Source organism: Onychostruthus taczanowskii, unplaced genomic scaffold, assembly GCF_017590055.1.
Source record: "Onychostruthus taczanowskii isolate IOZ18803 unplaced genomic scaffold, ASM1759005v1 scaffold91, whole genome shotgun sequence".
Taxonomy (NCBI): domain Eukaryota; kingdom Metazoa; phylum Chordata; class Aves; order Passeriformes; family Passeridae; genus Onychostruthus; species Onychostruthus taczanowskii.
In genome coordinates this window covers 2,601,928-2,625,160 of record NW_024507105.1, presented here as the reverse complement: position 1 = coordinate 2,625,160, position 23,233 = coordinate 2,601,928, and the positions used below count along the sequence as shown (strand labels likewise).

The following is a 23,233-nucleotide window of genomic DNA, read 5'->3' as shown; positions in this document are numbered from 1 at the left end:
CAAGGAGAATCCTTTTTTTGTATTCAGCAAAGAGTTGGAGTATGTGTGCTGTTATGGAAGTTTATTTTTATGCAAGTACTACTACAATGAATTTTATAGGCATAAACAAGATTGTGTTTCAGGGCACTTACAATGTTTCATCTTGGACTGGCAATTATATGCATAGATTCCGTTTAGGTTTTGGGTTTTTTAATTAAAAAATTAATTAAATTTGAAATTTTTTGCATTTCTTTGAGATGAGCTTTTAGGAAGCCCCAGAACATCTTGTGATGTGGCATCTTCCTGCACATGATATTTCCAGAGCCTTTAAACTTCTCTTCTGTTTTTTCAGACAGTTTTCTAGACCTGTTAAAATTACCTGTCTTGAGAGATACTCTCCTCAGCCTCAGCTTTATCCAGAATACAATATGGTTATTATATAACCTGGCATTTTTCATTTTACTTACATTTCATTACATAACCTAGTATTTTACATTGTTACTTGCATAGCAGAATAACTGCAGTACTCTGCTTGATCCAGGTTAAACTGAAAACTAGAAAAATTGCTATTTTTACATGCCTGACATTTTTCTTGCATGTTTGAGCTTAGCTATTATGTTTGCTCATTTCAGGACTGCCTGTGAACTACAGTCCAGAAAGAAGAAACAATCCTCTTGGTTGCAGTTGAACATTTTTCTGTAGGAATAAGAACAAAACCATGCCAGTGCTTTCAGAAGACTCAGGTAACTCAACTGCATGCTTTCAACAGAACACTGGCTGAAATCTCATCATAGGTGTGTCACACATAAAATTAATTCAAATTGGAGTAAAATGTAACATAATTAAGATAATTCAACTGGAGTTTTTTAGCAATTACCTACAAGAAGGAAAGTGGAATGTAAAAAGTGAAAATTAATAAAGTTTGTCTGGAAACAGTTCCCTAAGAACTCTAGAGCATCTGAGTATATTCTGATAGACCTGAATATATTCTGATAGACTTTAATCTGTTCTGACAGGCTCCTGTAGGCAAAGCTGGACCTCTCAGTGTAACAGTGCCTTCCACACCTGCTTATTAAAGATCAGCCCACATATATCTGCTGCTTGCTGGGTCATTTCTTAATATTTTCTGAACAGGGGTTGGTAAACTTTGTTAATATTCTTCCTTTTAAGTTAAAATAAGTGACTTTGTTCAAGGGTGCCTTACTACCTTCTCCAGTATGCTGCCCAGGGGGGAGTCACAGATATTAAATGATGCTTAGGGTTAAAGCAGGAGTGAGTTTGAGTCTCCTGGATCTCCACTCTAAGGTTCATGGAGAACAGCCACAGGAATAGATTTGAACCCCCTCCACCTTTTTTTATTTCCTGTTTTGTTTTGGTCTTGTGTTCCCAGACATGGTTCACCAGGAAAAATCTGGCATTTGTCTGGCCGTGTGTGCTGCAAAATTGGGATATTGGTGATTTAAATACCTTCTAGAAAACTAGCCAGAAGCTTTGATTCCACCACAATGGAAATCTACACCTGTCCTTTCTCCCTCTGGTCAAGCCTGCCTTTTTATAGGTGCCTCAGAGGTAGAAGGGGCAGGATAACACTTGTAAGCAAAGCTGCTGGGGAAGTAGAGCTGCTAAAGGAGGTCATTCAGTCATTTTGAGAGTCTGCTGTGGTACTAAAAATTCAAAATTTGTAAGAGAGAAACAAAGGGTTCTGGAAACAAAGCATAATAAACTGGAAGTGGGAAATGTGAAAGATGTTTTTTAATTGTTTTGTTATGCTTTTGCCTTAATAAGATGCTGTGTTTGCCACTTATGAAGGGAGTGTTGCAAAATGAGTGGTGGCTAAACACAAGGTAAACATGAGTCTCTCTGCAAATTTGATGATCATCAATGTGGTACCCAAACACATGCAGTGACTGTTAAGTCTGCAGTAGAAGGTCCTGTGAGAAATGCTGTGTACAATGTTTTTGTTCTGTCCTGAATCTAAATTTAGGGTTGCATGAAACTTTGGCCCTTTTGACATCCCAGCTAAGACCTGATTCAAATCATAAAGAGGAAATGGGATTCCTTAGGGATGTCTTCAGTGAAAGGAGTCTCAGCTACCTGATGAAGGTAAAAGTTTATATTTATTTATGTACATTCTCCTTACAGTTTACTTTTTCTCTGTTCCCTTGATTTATCAACCATTTACTTTGCCAGACTTTTTTTTTAATGAATTCTGTACCAACCAAAGCATATGTGTGTTTAAGCACAAACATTAATAATGTTTGACAATTAGCATATTTTGTTCAGAAATAAATTTTTCTTCTCTTCTTGCTGAAATGAAGATACAGTACCCCATAGCTAAAAGGTAATGTGAAATGGCTTCATTTTTTCCCTTATGCTCCTAAAGTCTTTACAGATTTTCTGTCTGAAACTACCATGAGCAAAAAGAAAACTAAGAGTCCTAAACAAAACAAAAATAACCCTAAGAGAGATTATTTTTCTGACACATCTCAGATAAATTATGTTCCTTAAATAGAAAAATATTCCAGTGTAGGTATATTTACAAAGTTTTGTATCTCTCTGTGGAAGTATCCCTGAATAATCTTTTTTCAGATTCATGAAAAGCTCCGTCATTATGAAAGACAGAGTCCAACTCCTGTTTTACACAGTGCAGCAGGATTAGTTGAAGATGTGAGTAAAAATTCTTGTCTCCTAATTTTCCTATTATTTATTCCTGCTTTTTTAACAAATCAAAGCTTTGCAATTGTGCTATTTGTGAACATATTTCTCATCTTCCCCAACTGTCTTTGTAATCTGTTGGCCATGATTATTCAAGGAAATGAGAGCTCAAAAACACCAAGTCATTAAATGCCTACTGAAGATGGACACATTCATGTAGAAGGAAAGGATAATATGAATGGCCTTCCTAAGGGAGAGGCTGAAAAAAGCATTCAGCATTCAATAGACTATCCCAGCTGAGCATTCAGTCTTACATTCAGCCTTAAAACCATTACAGCCCAGGCAGCACTGCTGTTGGTTTGAGTTGGAGGGACCCTGAAAGCTGATCTCATCTAAGCACCACAGGCAGGCTCACCTTTTCCTAGGTCAGATTGCTCACAGTCCTGTTTATCCTGATTTTGAACATTTCCAGTGCTGGGGCATCCCTGACTTCTCTTGGCAGCCTTGTTTCCAGCATCTCACCATGCAGATGTTCTAGCATCTCACCACCTTCATCATAAAAAAATTCTTCCTTATATCCAGTCAAAATGTGGGTAATCTAATTCTTCCTTATATCCCATCTGCTCTCTTTCAGTTTAAAACAGCTGCCCATGTCCTGTCAGTACAGGCCTTGGTGAAGAGATTTTCTCTCTTGTAAGCCTCCTTTATGTGCTGAATTGTCATAGTTGAGACAGAGACAACACAAAGCAACACACTCCATTTTCAGAAGGCTGCAAACTGTTTTTATTATGGCCTGCATGCTTTTTATACATTCTTACAAAGCTCATAAGTTTACACTTTACTCATTGGTCAGGAGAGACAAACAAAGTGCTGATTGGAATAGGCAGTTGCAGGTTTCTCTTATTTCTCCTTCCTTGTTTCATGGTTCCTATGTCAAGCACCTTGGTAGAAAATTCTTTCAGGGGTAAACATGGATCCTCTTCTCAAACTTCCTCTGGCTCAGAGAAGTTGCTGAATGACAGCAGTAAAGTCTCCCCCAAGCAGTAAAGTCTCCCCCAGGCAGTAAAGTCTCCCCCAAGCCCTCTCTTCTCCAAGCTGAACAATCCCAGCTGTCTCATCCTTTGCTCATAGGAGAGGTGTTCCAGCCCTGTGAGCGTTTTGGTGATCCTCCTGTGGATGCAGTAGAACAGGTCTGTGCACTGGGACTGGAGCTGAGCACTGTTTCAGGGGTGGGGCTCTCGTGAGAGCAGGAGGAGGGACAGGAGGAGGGACAGGATCACCTCCCCACACGGAGGAGGGAGGGGCTCTCGTGAGAGCAGGAGGAGGGACAGGAGGAGGGACAGGATCACCTCCCCTGACCTGCTGGCCCTGCTTTTCTCCCTGCAGGCTGGGATACAGTTCTCTTTCTGGACTGCCAGCACACCTTGCCATCATGTATCTGATGTTTCATCTGCCAGGATCCTCAGGTCACTCTCCTGAGGGCTGCTCTCAATCAGTTCACGCCCCAGTCTGTTCACAGAGCAGAGTTGTGTCTTAGATTTGTGTGTGACACAATGCCCTGTGCCTGTGAAGTCAAATTTATTCTGCATTTGCTGGCTCTTTGCATGGACCTGTTTTCTACCATAGCATAGGAAGGAGCAGTGGAAGGTTTGGGAGCTGGAATATTTCCCTTTTCAAAGTCAGGAGACCCCAGTGCCCCCCTTAACATGCAGCACACCCCCTCTCCCTGTTCCCACACACAGTGTACCACCTCCACAAAAGTTTCAGCCTTGCTACCTGTCAAGTCATACAAAATTTCCATCTTCAGAACAGCAGAGAATTTTTTTTATAGAACTATATGACTTCCCTGCTTAGAACCCTTAACAGGGCAAGGAAATCTCTTTTGCCTCAACCCATTTTCCCTTCCTCCTCCCTCCCCTGCTTTCTCTCTCCCACCCACTCAGCCCAGTGCAGAAGTGCCTCCATTGTTTCTCTCATCTTTCATTTAAAGTGCCTGAGAGTCCAGGGCATATTTTGGTGTCCAGATTTTGCAGGGGAACAAGGGCAGTTATGTTGCATGTTCCACACAGGTAATACTAGATGACTGCAGAAAAGTTATAAGTCTTTCATCAAATAATACAAAAGTGTTGTTTCAGGTGTCATTTATGTATTCCATACAGAATTTAAAATTTCAGAACTCGCTCCTGAAATTCTATTGATGGAATAACTCTTAAAATGTATGTTTAGGGATTATTATTCTGATTCCTGATGCTGTCTTCTGAACTGTCTAATAAAGACAGCTAAAGAAACTTTGATTTCTTTCAGGTTTCATGCACTGTGGACTGGGGTCAGTTTTGATCTATGTACACTACTTTGATGGATGATAGGTGTTAGCAAACACTCAGCAGAAATCTAAATACATGACCTTGTTTGGTGGACTCCTTTGAAGTTGTAAATTTTTATTTTAAAGGTAATAGAAGAGTTGCAGACAGCACCAGTGAATAATGAAGAAAAAGAGCTGCTTCAGCTGTTGTCAACACCACATCTCAGGGTAAAAACCACATTGGGGACCTTAAAGAAATGCCTTTGCAGAATTGTGATAGAACATTTTGTAACAGAAAAGTTATATAGAAGCCTCCTCCATACTTCTGTTCCACTGGGATTTCCTGCACAGACTTTAGGATGTGGAGGAAATTGAAAAGAGACAGTTTTCCAGCTTAATGCACCATGCTGTCTTCCATTCCTCCCTTCCTTACTGTTTTCTGAGGGACCAGGGAAGAAAAGGAGAAGAAGAGGATACCTTCTTGCTTTTCATTGTCCACTTTGTTTTTTGTTGTTGCCTGGATTTATTGTAAATATTGACATTTACCAGTATATAGTTTACATTATGAATAAAGTAATTGCTAAATCTTTTTTGGAGGATTTTTGGTGAGGCTAGAAAGGGGGAAGTTTAATTCTGCTGTAATACTGGAAACATGAGAATGGGAATTGTAATATTACTCCATTACATTACTGTTTTTTATGTCCTTTATGCAGGCAATGCTTGTAGTGCATGACACTGTAGCACAGAAGAACTTTGACCCAGCTCTTCCACCTCTACCTGACAATTTTGATGATGATTTTGATGAGGAATCAGTGAAAATTGTTCGGCTAGTGAAAAATAAAGAGCCCTTGGTACATATTAGATCACCCATCTCTAGTCATAAAACTTTATGGTGCAAGAGTGTTATTGTGAGTATGGAGGAGGTACTTGAAGATGCCATCAAATATCCTTCAGAAACTTGGAGTGTTCTGAAGCTTAGAAAGTAACATAAAAAATAATTTGGTAAATGGTAAATGCACCTCTACAATTTTGCATTTAGCTGCTTTATGGGCATAGTTTATAATGCCAGGAAGCACAGTGAAGAAACTGTATATGTTGAAGCAATTATGCTGATTATATCTATTAATTATTTGATACTAACATCCAATGACTTAATGTATTCACTTGCATGAAAGTCAGTGAGAGTATGTTTAATACCTGTGTATAAGCATTTTATTGTCAAGGTCCTAATTTTATACAAATGGAAATGGAAGAATTGATTCCCTAAGGAAAAACAGTTGTATTGGGAAAGAAATCTGCTTTGTGTGTATCACAGTAGTAGAAGGGAGCAGTGACTGAATTCCTGATTAAAGCTTTGTATTGCCAGCAGAGGTAGGAGGAGGAAAAAAAAAATCCAATTACTTGGCTTTTGTTGTTTTTACCTGTAAAAGTGCTGACTATATTGTGTGAAGATTCAGAAGGAGGAGAAACAATTTCTTACAATAAGCTGTTTTGCACACTTGAGTGACTTTGATGACCACAGTAATGCAGCAAGTGTAAGCACTTATCAAAGTCAGCAGAAAGGAAGGTGGGTGCACCTTCCCATAATCACTGGGCATGGGCAAAACTTGAGTAATGGTGGAAATGATCAAGGAGAAAGAGGAAATCCATTGAATAAATTAATTCCAGTTTAAAAGACATAAGAGCATACACGTTATTTCTCTGGTTGCTGAATTCAGGGCAAACTTCTTACATTTTTTTGGGTGGGGGGTATGTTTTATTTCAGGGAGCTACCATCAGAAGAGATGAGCACACAGGAGCTGTGATTGTAGCAAGGATCATGAGAGGTGGTGCAGCTGATCGCAGTGGTATGATTGCAGTAGAACATTTCTGACTTGCACTTGGAAACCTCTGAAGTTTCCTGAGCATGCTCTTAGCATTCCTGTGATTCATCAGTAATCTGTTAATCTAATTGCATATGCTTTTTATTAAAATGGCCATTAGGAAAAAATGAAAACATAGATGGAAGAAGTATGTTTGAGTTTTAGGAAAATGCAAAGAATGTTTTTAACTTTTAATCTAGTAGCTTGGTTTATTCAGTGTATCATGTGTTGTTTTCTGTTTGCTTCACTGAGAAATTCTTTAATGTCAGCTAAAAGTAGCTATATATATGACAAGCACAACATTTCTTATTGAACTGCATAAACAAATCTAAATCTTGTAGAGCCTCTTCACGGCTTGTTAAAAAAATTTACTCTAGCATTTTTCTGTGAGTGTGAAGTATTGATCTGTCAGGTGACAGACATGTCATTCTTGCCTTTATATTCCTGTGTGTCTCCTGACTTCATAAGATTTGGGCACACTCGTGAAACTAGTTTTGTATACTTAACACTGATCCAAATAGTGATTTTCCAGAGTACCTTGCACATGTTGCCTGTCTGCATGCTGCTCTCCTGAGAGCTGTGCTGCATGGAAAAAAAAAAAAAAGTGCCATTGGGAATAAAGGCAGGAGACTCTGAGGCACATTTCCAACAAAGGCACTTGGCTTTGGTATTAAATCCATCAGTCTGGATGAGGGAGGAGAGGAAGGACATGCTAATGACTTAGGCTGGACATCAGAGGAGTAGTGCTTTCCAGTCTCTAGACCTATTTTAATTTACTTACCATCTTTTCAGGTCTTGTCCATGTTGGAGATGAACTAAGAGAAGTCAATGGTATTACTGTGCTTCACAAACGACCAGAAGAAATAAGTCAGATTTTGGTCTGCACTGATTTTCATTTCAAGATCTTTTCTGTTTGGTGATCTAGTAATTACAGTAGATGGTGAAATTTAACCATGAGTTTAAAATATAGAGCTAAAAGATGCAATCCCTGCTTGTCTTTGCATTAAGAGTTTTTCTTCTCCCAGTGGATTAGTCTTCTCCTTTTGACTTCAGAAACTTCTGCGAACTGGATTGGTACCAAGTAAGATACAAATACAAAGCTAACATGTTGCTCTGTCAAGAACTTCCCTTTAATGCTTTGTTTATGGCAAGCAAACTGCAAATTATAAATACACTCCTAGAAGATGATCCATAATGTGGTGTGTTAGGAAGCTGAAGAGAGTCTGTCTGTGTGCTCAGTAGATCTGTCAGTCTGTTCTTTACCAGCAGATTCCTGGTGACATGAGCAATTTCTTGCTTCAAGCTTCTCTAACATGAATACCCACAAATCTTGGTAGAAAGTGTTGTAGCTCTTATGCTTCTTTATCTCTGATTTCCCTCTTGTGGTGTGGTTTCCCCTTGTCTTGGTGTGGAGTGGAGTTAGGGACACAGTAAGGTGTCACTTCCATCACCTAATTTCAATTTAGATCAAACAATCCCAAATAATGCCAATGACTGCTTTTAACTTGGGGGGCAGAGGGTGTCAAAACCACTTTGAAATAGTGTGTAAAGTTTAATTTATGGGGATCTTGGGATGTTATTTATCTGTCCTGTTTCTAATTACATATGTCCCATGTAAGTTAATGCCTGAAGTGTAACACTTTCTTTTTCATGGTTTATTTTTTGAAGAAAAGCTACAGATTTTTGCATTTGCTTTTTAATCTGTGCAGAATTGCAAGCTTCCCTACAACACAGTTCATCTCACGCAAAATAAGGCATCTAAAACAGATGAGATAAACCCATTCTAGATTTCTGAAGGACCTAGAAGTGCTTTTTAGTTTACTATAACTAATAATTTTAATTTCCTAGCAAAGATTTATGGAGTGAAAGTAGGTGTTTATTTTGTAGATGCTTATATTTTATCCTAACAAGTTAGCTACTATATGGAGAAAACACAGCAATATTTTTCAAAGCAGCACTTCAAAATTATTAATCTGCAAAAATGTAAGTCAGTGTTGTACTAAAAGCCACAGAAGTATGTAATGTACTCTGAACTGTAGCCCAGAAATTAATGCAATTGCTAAAAGCAAACAAAGGAATTTTAATGCAGGTCTTAATAAGTTTTAGCCAAGTAGTTACTGTGGATGTCTCCATGGGCAAGACACTGTTGTGGAGTCATGGAACATCCTGATATTCTCTGTAATGCAGTTAAATAGTGGGTTAGCTTGGCCTGTTAGAGTTCTGAGGAGACAGCTGCTAGCTCCTTAGCTGGAGCTTGAATAGTCTGCATTGTATCCTTGTCCTGCTTTCAAAGTAAAAAAACATTTCTGTTTTTCTCAGGCTCAGTCTCAAGGGTCAATAACACTGAAGATAATTCCAGCCATCAAAGAAGAAGATCGTCTAAAAGACAGCAAGGTATGCAGCTGAAACGCTGAGGCACATCTTCACAGCTCTTAAATGCAGCATTCCTGCTCCAGTGGGAAGTGCCACAGACTCCTAATTGAGCTACAAAGATTGCAGAGTGCTTTCTTGTGCAGTACCCTTCTATTCATGACTCTTCTCCATCTTGGCACATGTTCTTTTATAGCATTTCTGAAATCCTGCCTCTTCTTTTTGGTACGTGTAATTAAATTTAGTGTTCTGCTGTCTCCTCTCACCATGGCAGCTGAAATCTGTGCATTATCTCTGGGCATTTTGCCACTCACTTGAGTGAAAATGGACCTCTCCACAAGCAGAGCTGCATTCACTGTGTGACCCCATCAGCCCATTTCATCTGCCCTCCCTGATCAGCAATAAGTGATTGCTCAGCTGGTCCCTCACAATTCCTCTGTCAGTCTCTGCCTCCCTTCTCTTGGTTGCTGATCCTTGAAACCCACAAATCACTTTCAGAAGTGGTTCTGCTGTTGTGTTAAATTGTGTTAAGATACAAATCCAAACTTGAATAGTAGATTTTGATACATGAAAGGAACATTTTAAGGGCAACTTAATCAGAAATCCATTTTTGTTTTCTCTCTCCCCTTGTTTTTTTTCAACCATTCCTGTATTGCATTTTGTACTTAATGTAAATTGTGATCTGTGTTTCTTGGAGCTTTGGTCTTTTGAGTCTCATGTTCCACAATTCTGAAATATAACTACTGGGTAGATGCTGGAAAGTTAATTTATTTTGCTGCATAAGCTGCTAGGTGTCTGTATTTTTGAGTGCTTGCAGGAGGTACAGCTAGCAGTGTTAGCATTGGGGAAAGCCTTTTAAAGGCAGCTATTTGAAATTCCAGACAGGACAAGAAGAAATGACGTGTTACCTTTCTTTTGAAGGTGTTCATGAGGGCACTTTTCTGCTATAACCCCAAAGAAGACAAAGCCATTCCTTGCCAGGAAGCCGGGCTGCCGTTTAAGCGACGCCACGTGCTGGAAGTTGTGAGCCAGGATGATCCCACGTGGTGGCAAGCCAAACGTGTTGGGGATACCAACCTCAGAGCAGGCTTGATCCCCTCAAAACAGTTCCAAGAAAGGTTTGTCAGCAAAGATTACAGGTTTTATTTTTCTTTCACATGTATATATATTGATATATTGATTTTATGCTGGGATTTTTTCACAGAAAATGAAAGGCACTGTCATGCCAGGGTAAATACAGCTAAGAGGAAAGTGCTAAAAAGCTCCATCTTCTCCAATTATATCATAAACTTCCTAGCTTGATTTGAGTATTTTGCCATTGTCTTAATGCTTTGTAACATGAGGACAGAAGCACTTGCTAAACAAACATTATGAAATGAAATGTGAAATATCAGTATCTTAACCATCTTGGCTTATGGTTATGTAACTGTATTTCACAACCTTGTACTTCCACAGATTTATTGTCATTATTTTGAATTTATGCACAGATATTATGAGCTGATCTTTCTTCTGGCTCCTAAGAGGGTATTTAGCTTCTAGAGCTTGAAGTTTCTCTGTTTTCACAGCAAGATACATGTACCTTCTAAAGCAAAATATCCCTCAGTTCTTGTCATTACAGTACAGAAATGCTATTTTGAGAAGGAATCTGTTTTAATCCACTGGTCTCACTTGCTGCAAATCACTATAAATGTCTTTTTTGGTTTGTAGGTGTTACAGGGGGAGTATCTAATAATTGAACAGGTCTGATGCTGTTGCTGGCCTGCATGATTTCCATAAGGTTGAAAATCTAATTGAGGTCTTGGCTCCACTGCATGAAAGCTCCTTTGAAACATGAGGCAAATTTTGCCTCTACAGCTGTTTCCTTCTTCCTGGGCATGCAGATATATCAAAAAATGCTGCTACACTGCTGCACTGCGGTCTTTTAAATTTTTTCAACGTTGTAAACAAGTAAAAATATGTACAAATAAAAGGAATATAGAAATTGCTTCAGTGTCTGTTTCCCCTGAGTGACTGTAGAAATGCCTGAGCAGCATCTCTTGTCTGTTATAAATATTGTAAAAAACACTTGGGAGGAAATTGTGGTTTCAGTTGCCAGCAGAGAGGGGTTTCTTGAGGGTTGGATTTTTGTGCTGGGCTGTTGGGGTGCTTTTGGTGTAGGGTTTTTGGTGGGAGGTGTTGAACAAATAGGAATTTTGATCTGGTTTGTGATTTTAACACTGAAGGAAAATTTTACTTGATGGTCTGTTCTTACATTTTCACACAAGCTGGGTAACTTGGTTTGTTTACTAGTAAATAACAGAAAACTTCAAACTGATCTGGAAAAAGGTGGATAATTTCTACTTATGCACAGCTCTTACTGCTTTGGACAAAGGTTATCTACTTTTCTTAATGTTGCAAAAAAAGATCACATGGGCAAAAGGGAAATAGAAAGAAAACCAGACTGATAAACTCTTGATTTCTGTGTTCTACTATATGAAAGCATAAAATGTTTTAGAATTTTCTTTTCATTCCCTTACCAGTGGAGGGAACGAAAAGAAAACAATCTGAGTAATCTGGGTAACAATCTGAGGCTGTCATAGTTTTAAATAAAGCCTTTTAAATAGTTGAATCAGAGACATTTTAATTTTTTTTAGAAAAAGCACTATGTCATTCTTTATTTTCCATGCTATAAGTTCTCTGTAATTCTGAGTTTACATTTCTAAAATAGAATTATTTTCTATTCAGACGACTGACTTACAGGAGAACAACAGGCACTCTGCAGAATACCAGAACTCTGAAGAAACCATTATGTAAGTCTGTTCTGTTCTCTCAGTGATGTTTTAATTGATACTATTTTCTCAGTTTTTTCTGTTATTTCAATAATGATGTGTTTGAGTATATTTCACCACTGATTGACATTTTAATTACCATCTGCCATTGGCTGATATGCATGGACACAAGGGAGGAGGAGGAGGATTTGAGCTTTATCCAGTGTTGTAAGTGCTTATTGTTTTCAAAAATCATAGCTGTCCCTCTCTCCCTGCTCTCAAGAACATGAAGCCTTACATACTTAGAGGCCTTAAAAATTTGCTCACACTTTTTTCTGTGATTTGAAACTAGAAAGCTGAAATATAACCTAATGTATACTTCTCAAAATTATTACATGAGTGCATGAAACTACTCTAAACTCATATGAAAATAAAGTGTAGCTTTAAGGAGGGTAAAAATCACTGGAGCTGGAAATACAATCTGTATTTCAGGCTTAATGTTACAGAGTTGGTGTCAAGCAGACTTCAGAGTGATTGTTGTTCACAGCTCTGCAGTCTCTGTCACTGAATTATTCACAAAACTCCTTGTGAGGAAATTGCTAGGAAGTACTGGAAAGCAGAAGGAGTTACAATTATCCCAAGCTGTGTTTCTATTGCTCTTGGGTACTTTTGCTCTGTTGGTGTGGGGGGAAGGCTGTGACTGTGTGCAGCCAGGACTGTGCTAGGACTGCCACCCTTGTGTAGACAAGGATTTTGGAAATCCTTTGGAGTGACAGAAGTGAATTTGTGCCTTTGGTGCATGATGAGCTGCAGGTGTTCTCGTGCTACAAACAAGCAGATGCTCAGTCAAGTTATGAAATAGCATTATTGATTTAAATGAAGCTTTTCCAAATTAGTTTCCATTACACTCAAATGAGGAGGCATGTAAGGAGGAGTGCTGCTTAAGCTTTATCTCAGATGTTTTCAAGACAATTAAGGTGATAACTGGTTATAATAATACATTTCAGCCCCAAATTCTTTAATCAGTTGATAAGGGTATTGTCTTAAGTCCTGTTAAGCAAATTAAACCAGAACCTTCCTTTCCATTTTCTCTAATTTTGCTCAATTATTTGTCCATCTTTTAATATCATCCAACTCTGCCTTTCATGCTAACTTATAGATGATCAGTCTTCTGACAAAGGTAGGTGCTCTCCTAACTCACTTTCTGTCTGAATATAAACAACCAAAGTATTTTCTAAAATAAAAATAATAAAATTTTCTAAAATCCCAAAGGGAACAGTAGATATATTGGACATTTTCTTTGTGAATTATTATTTAAACTAATGTAATTCAGGTTGATGATTTAAGTAGTGGTAACTTCCAAGTTTGCTTGTGATTCAAGAGAAAAGATTTGTCTTATGAGATGTATTTACATGTTCTGTAGGTTTCTGAGTGAGGTTCAAAGACTTGCAAGTTAAATGCAGTCTTTGTATGTTTAAAAATAAATAAATAATTGGGGTTTAACATTTTAGGGCACCCATGTCAATCCTAAGTGATTTGTCTTCATTTTTTCTGTGTTATTTTCATTATGAGCAACTCTGTTGGGCTTATGCAGTTTATGTGTCATGCACCAGCTGCCTTTCCAAATGTCAGGTATTTCCTGTTGAATTCCATATGCTGTGGTGTTTTTTCCACATTACAGTTACTTGTTGATCTTCACATTCCAAGTATGAAGTATTCCATCAGCTTTGATGAAAGTACAGATCACATTCTGTGATTAGAGTGTAGCAGGCATGGCCAGCTGTCAAAGCACAGTCTGAAAGAGCCTGCCTTGAACAGCAGAAAGTAAACAAACAAAACAGCTCTGACCTTAGCTATGGATTGATCTTATTGCTATTTGTATTTTTTCTATATTTGTATTTTTTTCTCAATGTTCTCTTCATTTCTTAAACTCCAATGTTTTGGGAGTACACACTGGCATTGTTTGGTTACAACTATTCATTAAAAACCAAAGTCCTCTCTTGTCTGGCACCTTTGCTTAAAGGTTTAAATGCTATATATTTTTGCTTATGCTTGGGTTTATCCCATACACCACCACCTCAAAATGAGTAGAGTTCTGTAAATATTACAAGGTGTCTAAATTAACTAGGCATCCCTCTTTCAGGAAGTTTGAGAACTCAGTATTCCTCTTAGGATTGCAGAGTATTTTTTTGCAGCTAAGTATCATGGTTTTATTATGCACACTTGGGGGTGGTTGTGATTTGAGGAGGTTGGGGGTTTTTAACATGGTATTTTACATATGTGCATATGACCAAAGCATCAAATCTTTATTTTTTTTAATAAAGATAATTATTGCTAGTTAAAGTTAATTATAACTTGGTCAAAATGAAGGGCGTTAGAGTTCATCTTTGTCATTTCTGATGCCCTTTTTTCAAGCCCAAATGATAATGAAATATCAGAACAGGCAATTTTCTCACATAATCACACTAATTTATAAAGTTATTAATTTAAAAAAGAGCTCTGTGTTTGTGGAGTCTTCTTTTTTACTTAAGCCTGAGTCTCATACTTTCACCAGCAGCACTAATCAAATGTCATGAATGCTGCAAAGCATAAACTCTGGGAACTGTAAATACCAAGATTTAAAATTCTCTAGTTCAATGTCAAAGTCAAGAATTTTTTCAAATATAAACCACTAGTTAAGGCAGATATTTTTTTAGTATTAGCAATATTATTTTTAAAAAGTATGTGCAAACAATGCAGGATTTAAAATTTCTTTCCTTGCCAATGAGCCAGACTTGTATTACACACATTGTCTGAGATATTTCCTTCCTCCCTCTCACTCTCCTTTTCCCTGTGCCCTACCCCCACTTCCTTGCTTTTAATTTACAGAAGACTGTGACTGTGAAGGATATTTCAATGGACACTACATAGGTGAGTAACCAAAACCCTTTACCTCTTCCCTAGCACACCCACTCCAAAAAAACCCAGAACCAAAATGAAAACAAAACACCCCCACCCAATAAACCCCCCCAAAAACCCGACCTCCACATTAAAAAATTAAAACTGGACTATTAAATTAATTTCCCATACCTTCATAAAGTAAATTATCTCTGTGAAGAGGTATAATCTGACTTTGGCATAACCAATACTTGACAGCTAAAGTTAGATGAGGGGGATTTTGTTATAGGTTGGGTGTTAGGTTTTCTATCCTATAGGCAATGGGATGTGAGGTTTCTATCCCATATGTGAGGTTTTCTATCCCATATGCAATGGGATGTTAGGTTTTCTGTCCCATATGTGAGGTTTTCTACCCCAATATTCAATGAGAAGTGAGGTTTTCTATCCCATATGTCAGGTTTTCTATCCCATACTCAATGGGATGTTAGGTTTTCTATCCCATCTATTAAGGTTTCTATCCCATATGCAATGGGATGTTAGGTTTTCTATCCCATGTATGAGGTTTTCTACCCCAATATTCAATGAGATGTGAGGTTTTCTATCCCATATGCAATGGGATGTTAGGTTTTCTATCCCATATGTGAGGTTTTCTATCCCATATCCATATTTTCCCCCTTCCCTGGAGCCCTTTGCATTTTTTGGAGCAGCTGCCAGCAGCATTCTGCTCCTTGATCTCAGGTTTAATATCTTCAACACCTTTCCTAATGGTAGCAGCTTTTGTTACAGATTTCTCCTATTATTGAGCATATCTGCAGTGATTTGATTAGAAACAAAATTTGTGGGAATAACTCACATTTGAAGGCAATAACTTGAGGCTGAACAAGTTTGAAAATCTGGTTAAGTGGCAACATGTATTTTCTGTTTTGTGCCCAGCTGGTTTACGCAGGAGCTTTAGGTTAAGTCGAAAAGAGAAGGAAAACAGTGGCAGTGAAGGCAAGCAGGCAGAGCAGGCAGATGGAGCAGAGTTCCTCACATATGAAGAAGTCACAAAATATCAGCAACAGCCTGGTGAACAGCAGAGGCTGGTGGTTTTGATTGGTAAGGTACCCAATGTGTTCAAAGTTTTTCACATTTTTCCTCTTTCCTTATCCTGCACTTCCAGAGGTTTTCTTTAGATGTTTGGATTGGGGGTTTTTGTGGTTCTGGTGGGGTTTTTTAAATATTTTTCTGGTTTTTGTCAGAACTTGCTCTTTTATTTTAAATTACATTAAAAAACAAAAAGGGAAAAAAACTAAGCAAGGAATCAAACTCACCAGATCCTTCTAAAAATAATGATGCAGGACTATTTCTCATTTTTCTGACTCACTTTCCCTTGCTTTTTACTCCAGTGTTTAGGCTGTCAGAACTATTGATGAAGAGGCAGAAGTTAGAATTATCTAACAAGACTTTGCATGTAATTTCAATTCAACTTAGCAGCCTTGTGCTAAGCCAGTGTCTCAGGATGCCCTAAAATTCAGGGGTATCTCATAGAACTGACTGCTAAGATCAGATTTCCTGATTCAGTGTCTGCCAGGGGATTGTCCAGCAGTTGTTCAAAGAATTAAATTTGTTCCTGCTGATCTTCAAAGCAGAATATGCCATGAGTTCTCTCATGAAGAAGTTTCTTCAAGCACTTTGTTTTGTTCTTCAAGCACAAAGTTTCACTTTGTGTGAAACTGATATATTTATTTTCGTTTCACACAGAAACCTATCAGACAGTTTTATTTTATTTAGGTTGTCTGGGGGCCAAGTTAAGTGAGCTCAAGCAAAAAGTTGTGTCAGAGAACCCCCAGGAGTATGGTGTTGCAGTTCCACGTGAGTAAAATTTACTGAATTGTGTTTGTTTCATCTGTATTCCATAAATGCTGTCTAATTAAAGTCCTGCCATCTGCACTAATGATCATTTCTCTTCTGACTATTGATTATATGAATATTTCATGAAGTACTTCATTTTTTTTTCTCATTGTAATATGCTGTTTGCCCTTAATAGGTGAATAAATCATTGTAACTTGGCACATCTGCACTTTGGAAATCTCTCAGCTCAGTGAGGTTTTTTTAATTGTGTTTTCCTGAGTGGGCAGATTGCATTTTCTCAATGTCTGTTAAAAGAAAAACTGAATACTGGAGGAAAAATGGAATGTGACTAGAGAGCTGGTGTGATAGAGTATCTTAAAAGTCAGCCAAAACACTGTGTTTTAAAAGAAGGTGATTTTTCTTGAGAACAGGATTACAGCTGCAGTTAAAAAAAAAAAGCAGACAGCAATAAATCAAATCAAAATTTGGGCAATATTTTAAGTTGTAATTCGTATATCTAGGCTGTTCAAACAAGCAAGTCAGAGTAATAGAGAAATTAGTGATTCTTGCATGGCTTTGTGGCTAGAGTTACACTGAATTTCTCTAACTGGATTATTTTCTAAAAAAAAAAGCAATTATCAGACACACAGAGAAAAAATCAATTCTTATTTTAATTCCCTAACAAGCTACTTCTTGAATCCAAAAAGTTAGCATTGAGGACACTGTTTATATGTCATTTAAGACCTGTAAAAATAAAGTTTTTCAGGCAGACTTCAGTAAGTTAGCAAAAGAGCTCAAGTGAATCATTTCTACTTGAATTTAAACATACACCAAAAAAATAGCAGACATTACTTTTATGGTCTGGCACAGATTTGTAGAGTGATCATCAAAGCTTCTCCTACAGTAATAACAACTACAAAAAGAAATTACACCAAAAGTAAGGAACTCACATAATTATGCACAAAATACCTTGGGAAACAGCCATCAATATTCTTACTGTAAATTCAATATAACTTTATATATTTCCTGGTTTTATTTTTGAGCTTTCCAAGAAAAGCCAAATTCTGGGAGTCCAGAATTCCAAACAATTAAGTTACACTGTTTTCTGTAGGATATACTCTGCTAAATCTGCTAGGAGTAAGAAGGATGCTTCCTAATTTTTTTTTTTTTTGTTAGTTACAGCACTCCTGGGAGCAAAACAACTTCATTTTTGGTCATACAACATTTGAGATTGGGTTTAAAACAAAATTCTATGGTCTGATTTATATTTTGTTCGTTTGAATTTGCCACTGTGCAATTTTCTTGTTTAAAGTTGTGAAAATGTGACTGGAACTAAGTAGAGAAAACATTTGCAAAGGCTGATGTGTCTCCCATGTCTTGCTTCCCTTCTCTTCTAGATACAACAAGGTCAAGGAAAAGCCATGAGAGAGAGGGAGTAGAATACAATTTTGTTTCTAAGCAATCATTTGAGACAGATGTGCAGCAAAACAAGTGAGTTAATTTTAAAATACTGCTATAACTGGCTATTTAAAAATATTGCTTGTTCAGTTTTACATCACATGAATACTAAAACCAGGTGACAGGTTGGACAAGCTGTATTAGAAGGATTCAGCTTTTAAGTAAAAAAGCTCTTTACTGAGTCTGGAGTGCTAGAGCAAACTCAAACATTTAGCTGGAAGCAATTTAGGAAAAACATCAGTAGGAGGAGCCTGAGTTAGAATTTAAACCTGCATAATGATTGGTCAGAATTTAATCTAGTGAAAGTAACAGATACTTAGTTGGGCTGCTTACTGTCTGTTTAATATGATGAGTAAGAAGTTTTATTCACAAAAGTTTTATTTATTTTAACCTGTGTTACACCTGACATTATGAGCCTGGACATGTTTTCTCAAAGTTCAGATCTTTACAGGTCTCCCAAAAGATGGGAGAATTGCAGTCCATTGCCTTGCCAGCTTTGTTCTGTTTTCTGTGAAAAATATCCATTCTTCTTCCCCTTTTTGTCAGTAGTGCTGATTAAGTGTTACTGATTTATGAAGAATTACCACTAAACAAGGAAGAAAAAAAAAACAAAGTAAAAAAATCCTTCCCCACCCACCCCCAGTTTTCTGCTCTCTCCTCCCTCTTTGACTGCTGTGACTTCAGGAAATGTTCTAAGATCAAATGTTCTAAGTTAAATATTCTCAATATTTTTTGTAGATGGTATTTAAAAGTGTATTGACTTTTTAGATTTGTGGAACACGGAGAGTACAAAGAAAATTTGTATGGCACAAGTCTGGAGGCAATCCGGTCTGTGATGGCCAAGAAGAAGGTTTGCTTGGTGGATGTGGTACCTGAAGTAAGTTCTGCAGCTTCTTTTAAAAAATGCAAATATGATTGATTTCCTGCTGCCTGAGCAGAATGGGACTCTTGGGAATGCAGTGCAGTGGTTGCAGTTCCTACATGTCCAGCTGGGACATGCCTTGCAAATAACAATAGATAATTTAGAGAAATAGAACTATGAAAAATGCATTGTAGTAGGGGTACTGCTAATTACCACAAGGGGTAATTTCAGATGATTGGCTTTAAGGCATTTACAGCATGGCCTGGCTAAAGCTGATAGGCCAAAAAACACTTACAGTGTATTGTAATTAGGAAATAATTGGCTTCTGAGCGTGATGGTGTGAATTATAACATCTGTATTGTCTCACCCTTCACATGAGACTGAAAATGGAATAAAGTTTTTAAAACACCTCTCAGTTGCCCCATCTCTGGGTCAGAAAAGGGCTTTATCCAGCACAGCCTGGCTGTCTCTTTAGTAGTCCTCACTGTGGGACTTTGCCCTTGCTGTAGGACCAGTGTGCATCCCTGTCCCAGCCTGCTCAGGTCCTAGAGAGAATCCTTAGAGCAAAGCTGTTGTTTCCATTCTAGTCCTGATTTTAAAAACACTGGCCCATAGCACACCCACATACCCCCCCCAAGGCTCTCATTTGTAGGATCTCAAAGATGCAGTACCCATTTTTGGGTGCAGATACAGAATACAGTAACACCCCAGGACAGGAGCAGTGTAAGCAGTGCCAGCAGACCTGCTCTTAATACCCCATGCTGTGAGTTAATACTTGAAATTTTGATCCAGATTTTGTAACTGGGCTAGGAGAAGGCTTGTGGTACTACCTCAAATGAATTCCAAGTTTAAAATTTGCACTGTTTGGCTGCTTAGGCAAAGCAAACCATAACTTGCCCATGAAGTCAGGGTTTTTTATACTTTGCTCAGTATTTTTTGCCATGTCCTTGCCCCTTGGAATCACAGTGCTCTTCAGGCCATGCTCCATGCACCCTTGTGTGCTAGCCAGGACACTGTCATGAGCCTGTGTTTGAAGAGCAAGATTGCTGTGTAGGAAACAGGACTCCACAGTACCAGTGACATCAGCTTGAGTCTCATGGACATGTGCTAAAAAGAAGTCTGATAACCAAAAATCATCTATTCACAGGCAGTAAAGCACTTGAGGACTCCTGAGTTTAAGCCTTATGTTATCTTTGTGAAGCCTCTCATTTCAGAAAAGAAAAAACATGTCTTAAAATCTCACATGTCAGAAGAAATCTCATCCCCCCTTGTAAGTATTCCAACTTCTAATCTCTCCTTTTTAGACATGAAAGAAGTCTTGGGGCTAGCACTTCTGTTACATGAAAGAGCTCCTCTTCCATAACAAGAGTTAAAGTGGGGCACTAAGTAGGTCCTGTAGCCTTTCAGATGGAACTTCAGAATGGAATTTTTGATTCCTTTGAAGAAGTTTTAAAGTAACATGAAGCCAAGTGACAGTATTCCATATGGATCTGGGTGCACCATCAAGGCTGCAGCAGGGGAAGTTGCTGCTGAACTCAGATAAACCAGCAATCATTTTACATTTCTGATGAGCAGCCCATCAAAAGGTAATTTTGTTACACCCCCAAGTGACACCCACACCAGTGTCAGCCAGTGTTTAATGGTGTACTCACAAAACACAGTGTGTGGATGTCTTGAGGACCAAACCTAGATCAGCTGCAGCTTGGTGATGTGTAAACCTGAACAGAGTGCATAATGTCATTACTTTGGGTAACCTGAACTCAAATTTATGTTACAGAACTTAGTTCCCTTGGTTTTTTGTAGGAGTGTGCCCCTTGTTGACAGAGTGACAAAACTATCCTTTGTCTCCCTAAAAAGGAAAGAAGCCCAGAAGTTTCTTTCATCAATTGGGTGAAAAGCCACCTCATAGGACCTTGGTAACTTCACCTCCAGCTTAAGGGTAGCTAATTGGATAGAAGCCAAAATGTCTTGCCTGAACAATTGGGTAGAAAAAGAAGAGAACAAAGGAGTAATGGCTTTTGTGAGGTGGTTTACCAGGAGCAAGATCTCTTGCACTTTTTTCTGTTTGTTATTTTGCCTTTTATTAAACCTTTTTGTTTCCAACACTGAAGCAGAAGCCATCCTGCTTATTTCTATGCCTCCAAAGGTAGCTGAGCCATCTTGGGTATCTTATATTCCTCTGAGAGCTTATTAGACCTGGCTCGAGGAGGAAAATACAATAGTTTTTGTGTAAGCCCTCAAAAATACTGAACTTGGACAATGTATGCAGCATTTCTTTTCAGTTTTTGAGGAGCATGGTTCCCATATCTTGGGTTAGGCAGCAACTCTAACTACATAAAATGAATTATTACCATTTTATGTCCCTCCTGTAACATATTTTCCCCCTTCCCTGAGGCCCCTTGCATTTTTTGGAACAGCTGCCTGTAGCATACTGCTCCTTGATCTCAGTTTTAGTATCTTCAATTCCTTTTCCTAATGGTAGCAGCTTTTGTGACATGTTCTCAGAGTACTGACTCATTGTGCTAATATACTTTAAAATGCTAGTAACCAGAAGGACATGCTGTAAATTTCATACCAACATCTTGTGTTGATCAGCAGGATGAAGAACAGCAGGAAATTATAAATTCAGCAGCATTCATTGAAGAGCAGTATGGCCATTTAATTGACACTGTACTGGTGAAAGAAGATCTCCAGAGTGCATGTAATGAGCTGAAAACTGTGTTAGATAAACTAAACAAGGATTCATTTTGGGTGCCAGTCAGCTGGGTTAGGTCATAGCTTGTTACCATGTTTAAGGGAAAGACTGTATAAAAATGTTCTGTAAATACATAAATTAGAAAAGGGAAGTCACTGAATTTGCTTCAAAACTGCTGGTCTTACCTAGAAGGCAATAATTAAAGACTGTATGAGGAAAGACTAAACAATGTCACAAGCTGACTGCCTTTCTGAGTCAAAATTTTGAATAGCAGCTGTCATTTAGAAGTTGATACCCAGACCAAATAAGCCAGTCCAGTCTTTTACTGATCTTCAGACTGGAAATAGTGCAGAGGTTCCCACACTTGCAAAGCATTTTGTGCTGAGACACTGACAAGATGGAAGGTTTGTCCTTTGGCCACAGATTTTGTGGCTAGATTTAAAACCTCAGAATAAAGTCCCCCTTGGGAACAAGCTCCTTCAGCTGGGTGGGAAGTGTTCTTTGGAGAGAGGTTTCACCATGCCAGTTAGTCACAAGTTCAACTGGCCAGCAAAACGTGCTTCCCTTCACACAGAAGCATTAATTGCAAATCCTTTAGTTAGGCACTAAAAACCAGCTATAGAAAGGGTTTTTTATACCCATCACATTTCCCAGTACTCCAGATTGTCTTGCACAGCTCACAGGTATTGTCTGCTCATGCACAGCTTATGCCAACTTTCCCAGTCACACATGCTGAACAAGCTCTGAGTGTACCTGTATGACTGGCCAGCTCCTAAAACCTAGATTTGTACAGTGTACATGAAAACAACTGCATATGGTTCTAAAACAGGACAGTTAAGAAGCTTTGTTTCTGCAAAACACCTTTGCCTGTGCTACCTGGTGGGACACAGCCTTGACACCAATGGAACAGCTCCAAAAAGGGCACTAAAAGGAGGAGCTACAGGTCAGAATCATCATCCTTCCAGCATTTATTCACTAGAAGGAGGAGCTACAGGTCAAAATCATGATCTTCCAGCATTTATGACTACTTCTGTTCCAAATCTGGTAAAGGTTTCCAGAGCATCTAATTGGCCTGAAGAAGAAAACTGTTAGAGGACCTTGTATATATTTGGGGAGACTTGAATATACAGTATTTTTGAGTGGGTCTTAGGAAGATGCAGAGATGATTCTGCAAGTGGCTGTGCTTTATCCTTGGGGGATTTAAGGGGAGAGCATTGTACAGGTGCATGTTGGCTGTAAGTAGTTCCTGTTTTCACTTGCCTGCTGAGGTCTGATATTTCCTGTGTATTGTGCCCTTTAAACAAGACCTTTTGGTGTACCAATCTTGTTCCTTTTATCTTAACAGATAATGTTCTTCTTGTTCCATGACATTTAGCAGCACTAAAAGTTGCATATTAAAAGTACATTTCTTACATACCAGTGTCACTGAATCTACATTATGTCAAGCCCAAAAAGCTGTGTAGAGGAATCACCCTCATCCATCCTCTCCAAATGACAACTTTCATGTCTGGTCCTGCCCATGGGCATTGAGGTTCTGTTCCCACTGCTACAAAAACAAGAACTTTTCCCAGGCAGGTCCCTGCACTTGTCAGT

The 23,233-nt window shown here is 38.4% G+C and overlaps 1 protein-coding gene across 2 annotated transcripts; it reads left to right on the top strand.

Annotated features, from left to right (window-relative positions):
* Nucleotides 1–606: 606 nt before the first annotated feature.
* Nucleotides 607–21,882, top strand: MPP3 (membrane palmitoylated protein 3). 2 transcript variants are annotated; one of them, XM_041426545.1, is made up of 18 exons: nt 607–722; nt 1,964–2,082; nt 2,569–2,646; nt 5,084–5,164; nt 5,650–5,787; nt 6,702–6,783; nt 7,591–7,676; nt 9,118–9,192; nt 10,090–10,286; nt 11,893–11,957; nt 13,075–13,095; nt 14,784–14,825; nt 15,726–15,890; nt 16,566–16,646; nt 18,023–18,116; nt 18,852–18,960; nt 20,093–20,215; nt 21,544–21,882. In XM_041426545.1, exons 1-18 carry the CDS (start codon nt 698–700, stop codon nt 21,721–21,723), a joined length of 1,761 nt encoding a protein of 586 aa, XP_041282479.1. In that variant the 5' UTR covers nt 607–697; the 3' UTR covers nt 21,724–21,882. The 2 variants fall into 2 exon arrangements, with proteins under 2 accessions (XP_041282479.1, XP_041282478.1); XM_041426544.1 differs by having other exon boundaries at nt 21,541–21,882.
* The last annotated feature ends 1,351 nt before the right edge of the window (nt 21,883–23,233 follow it).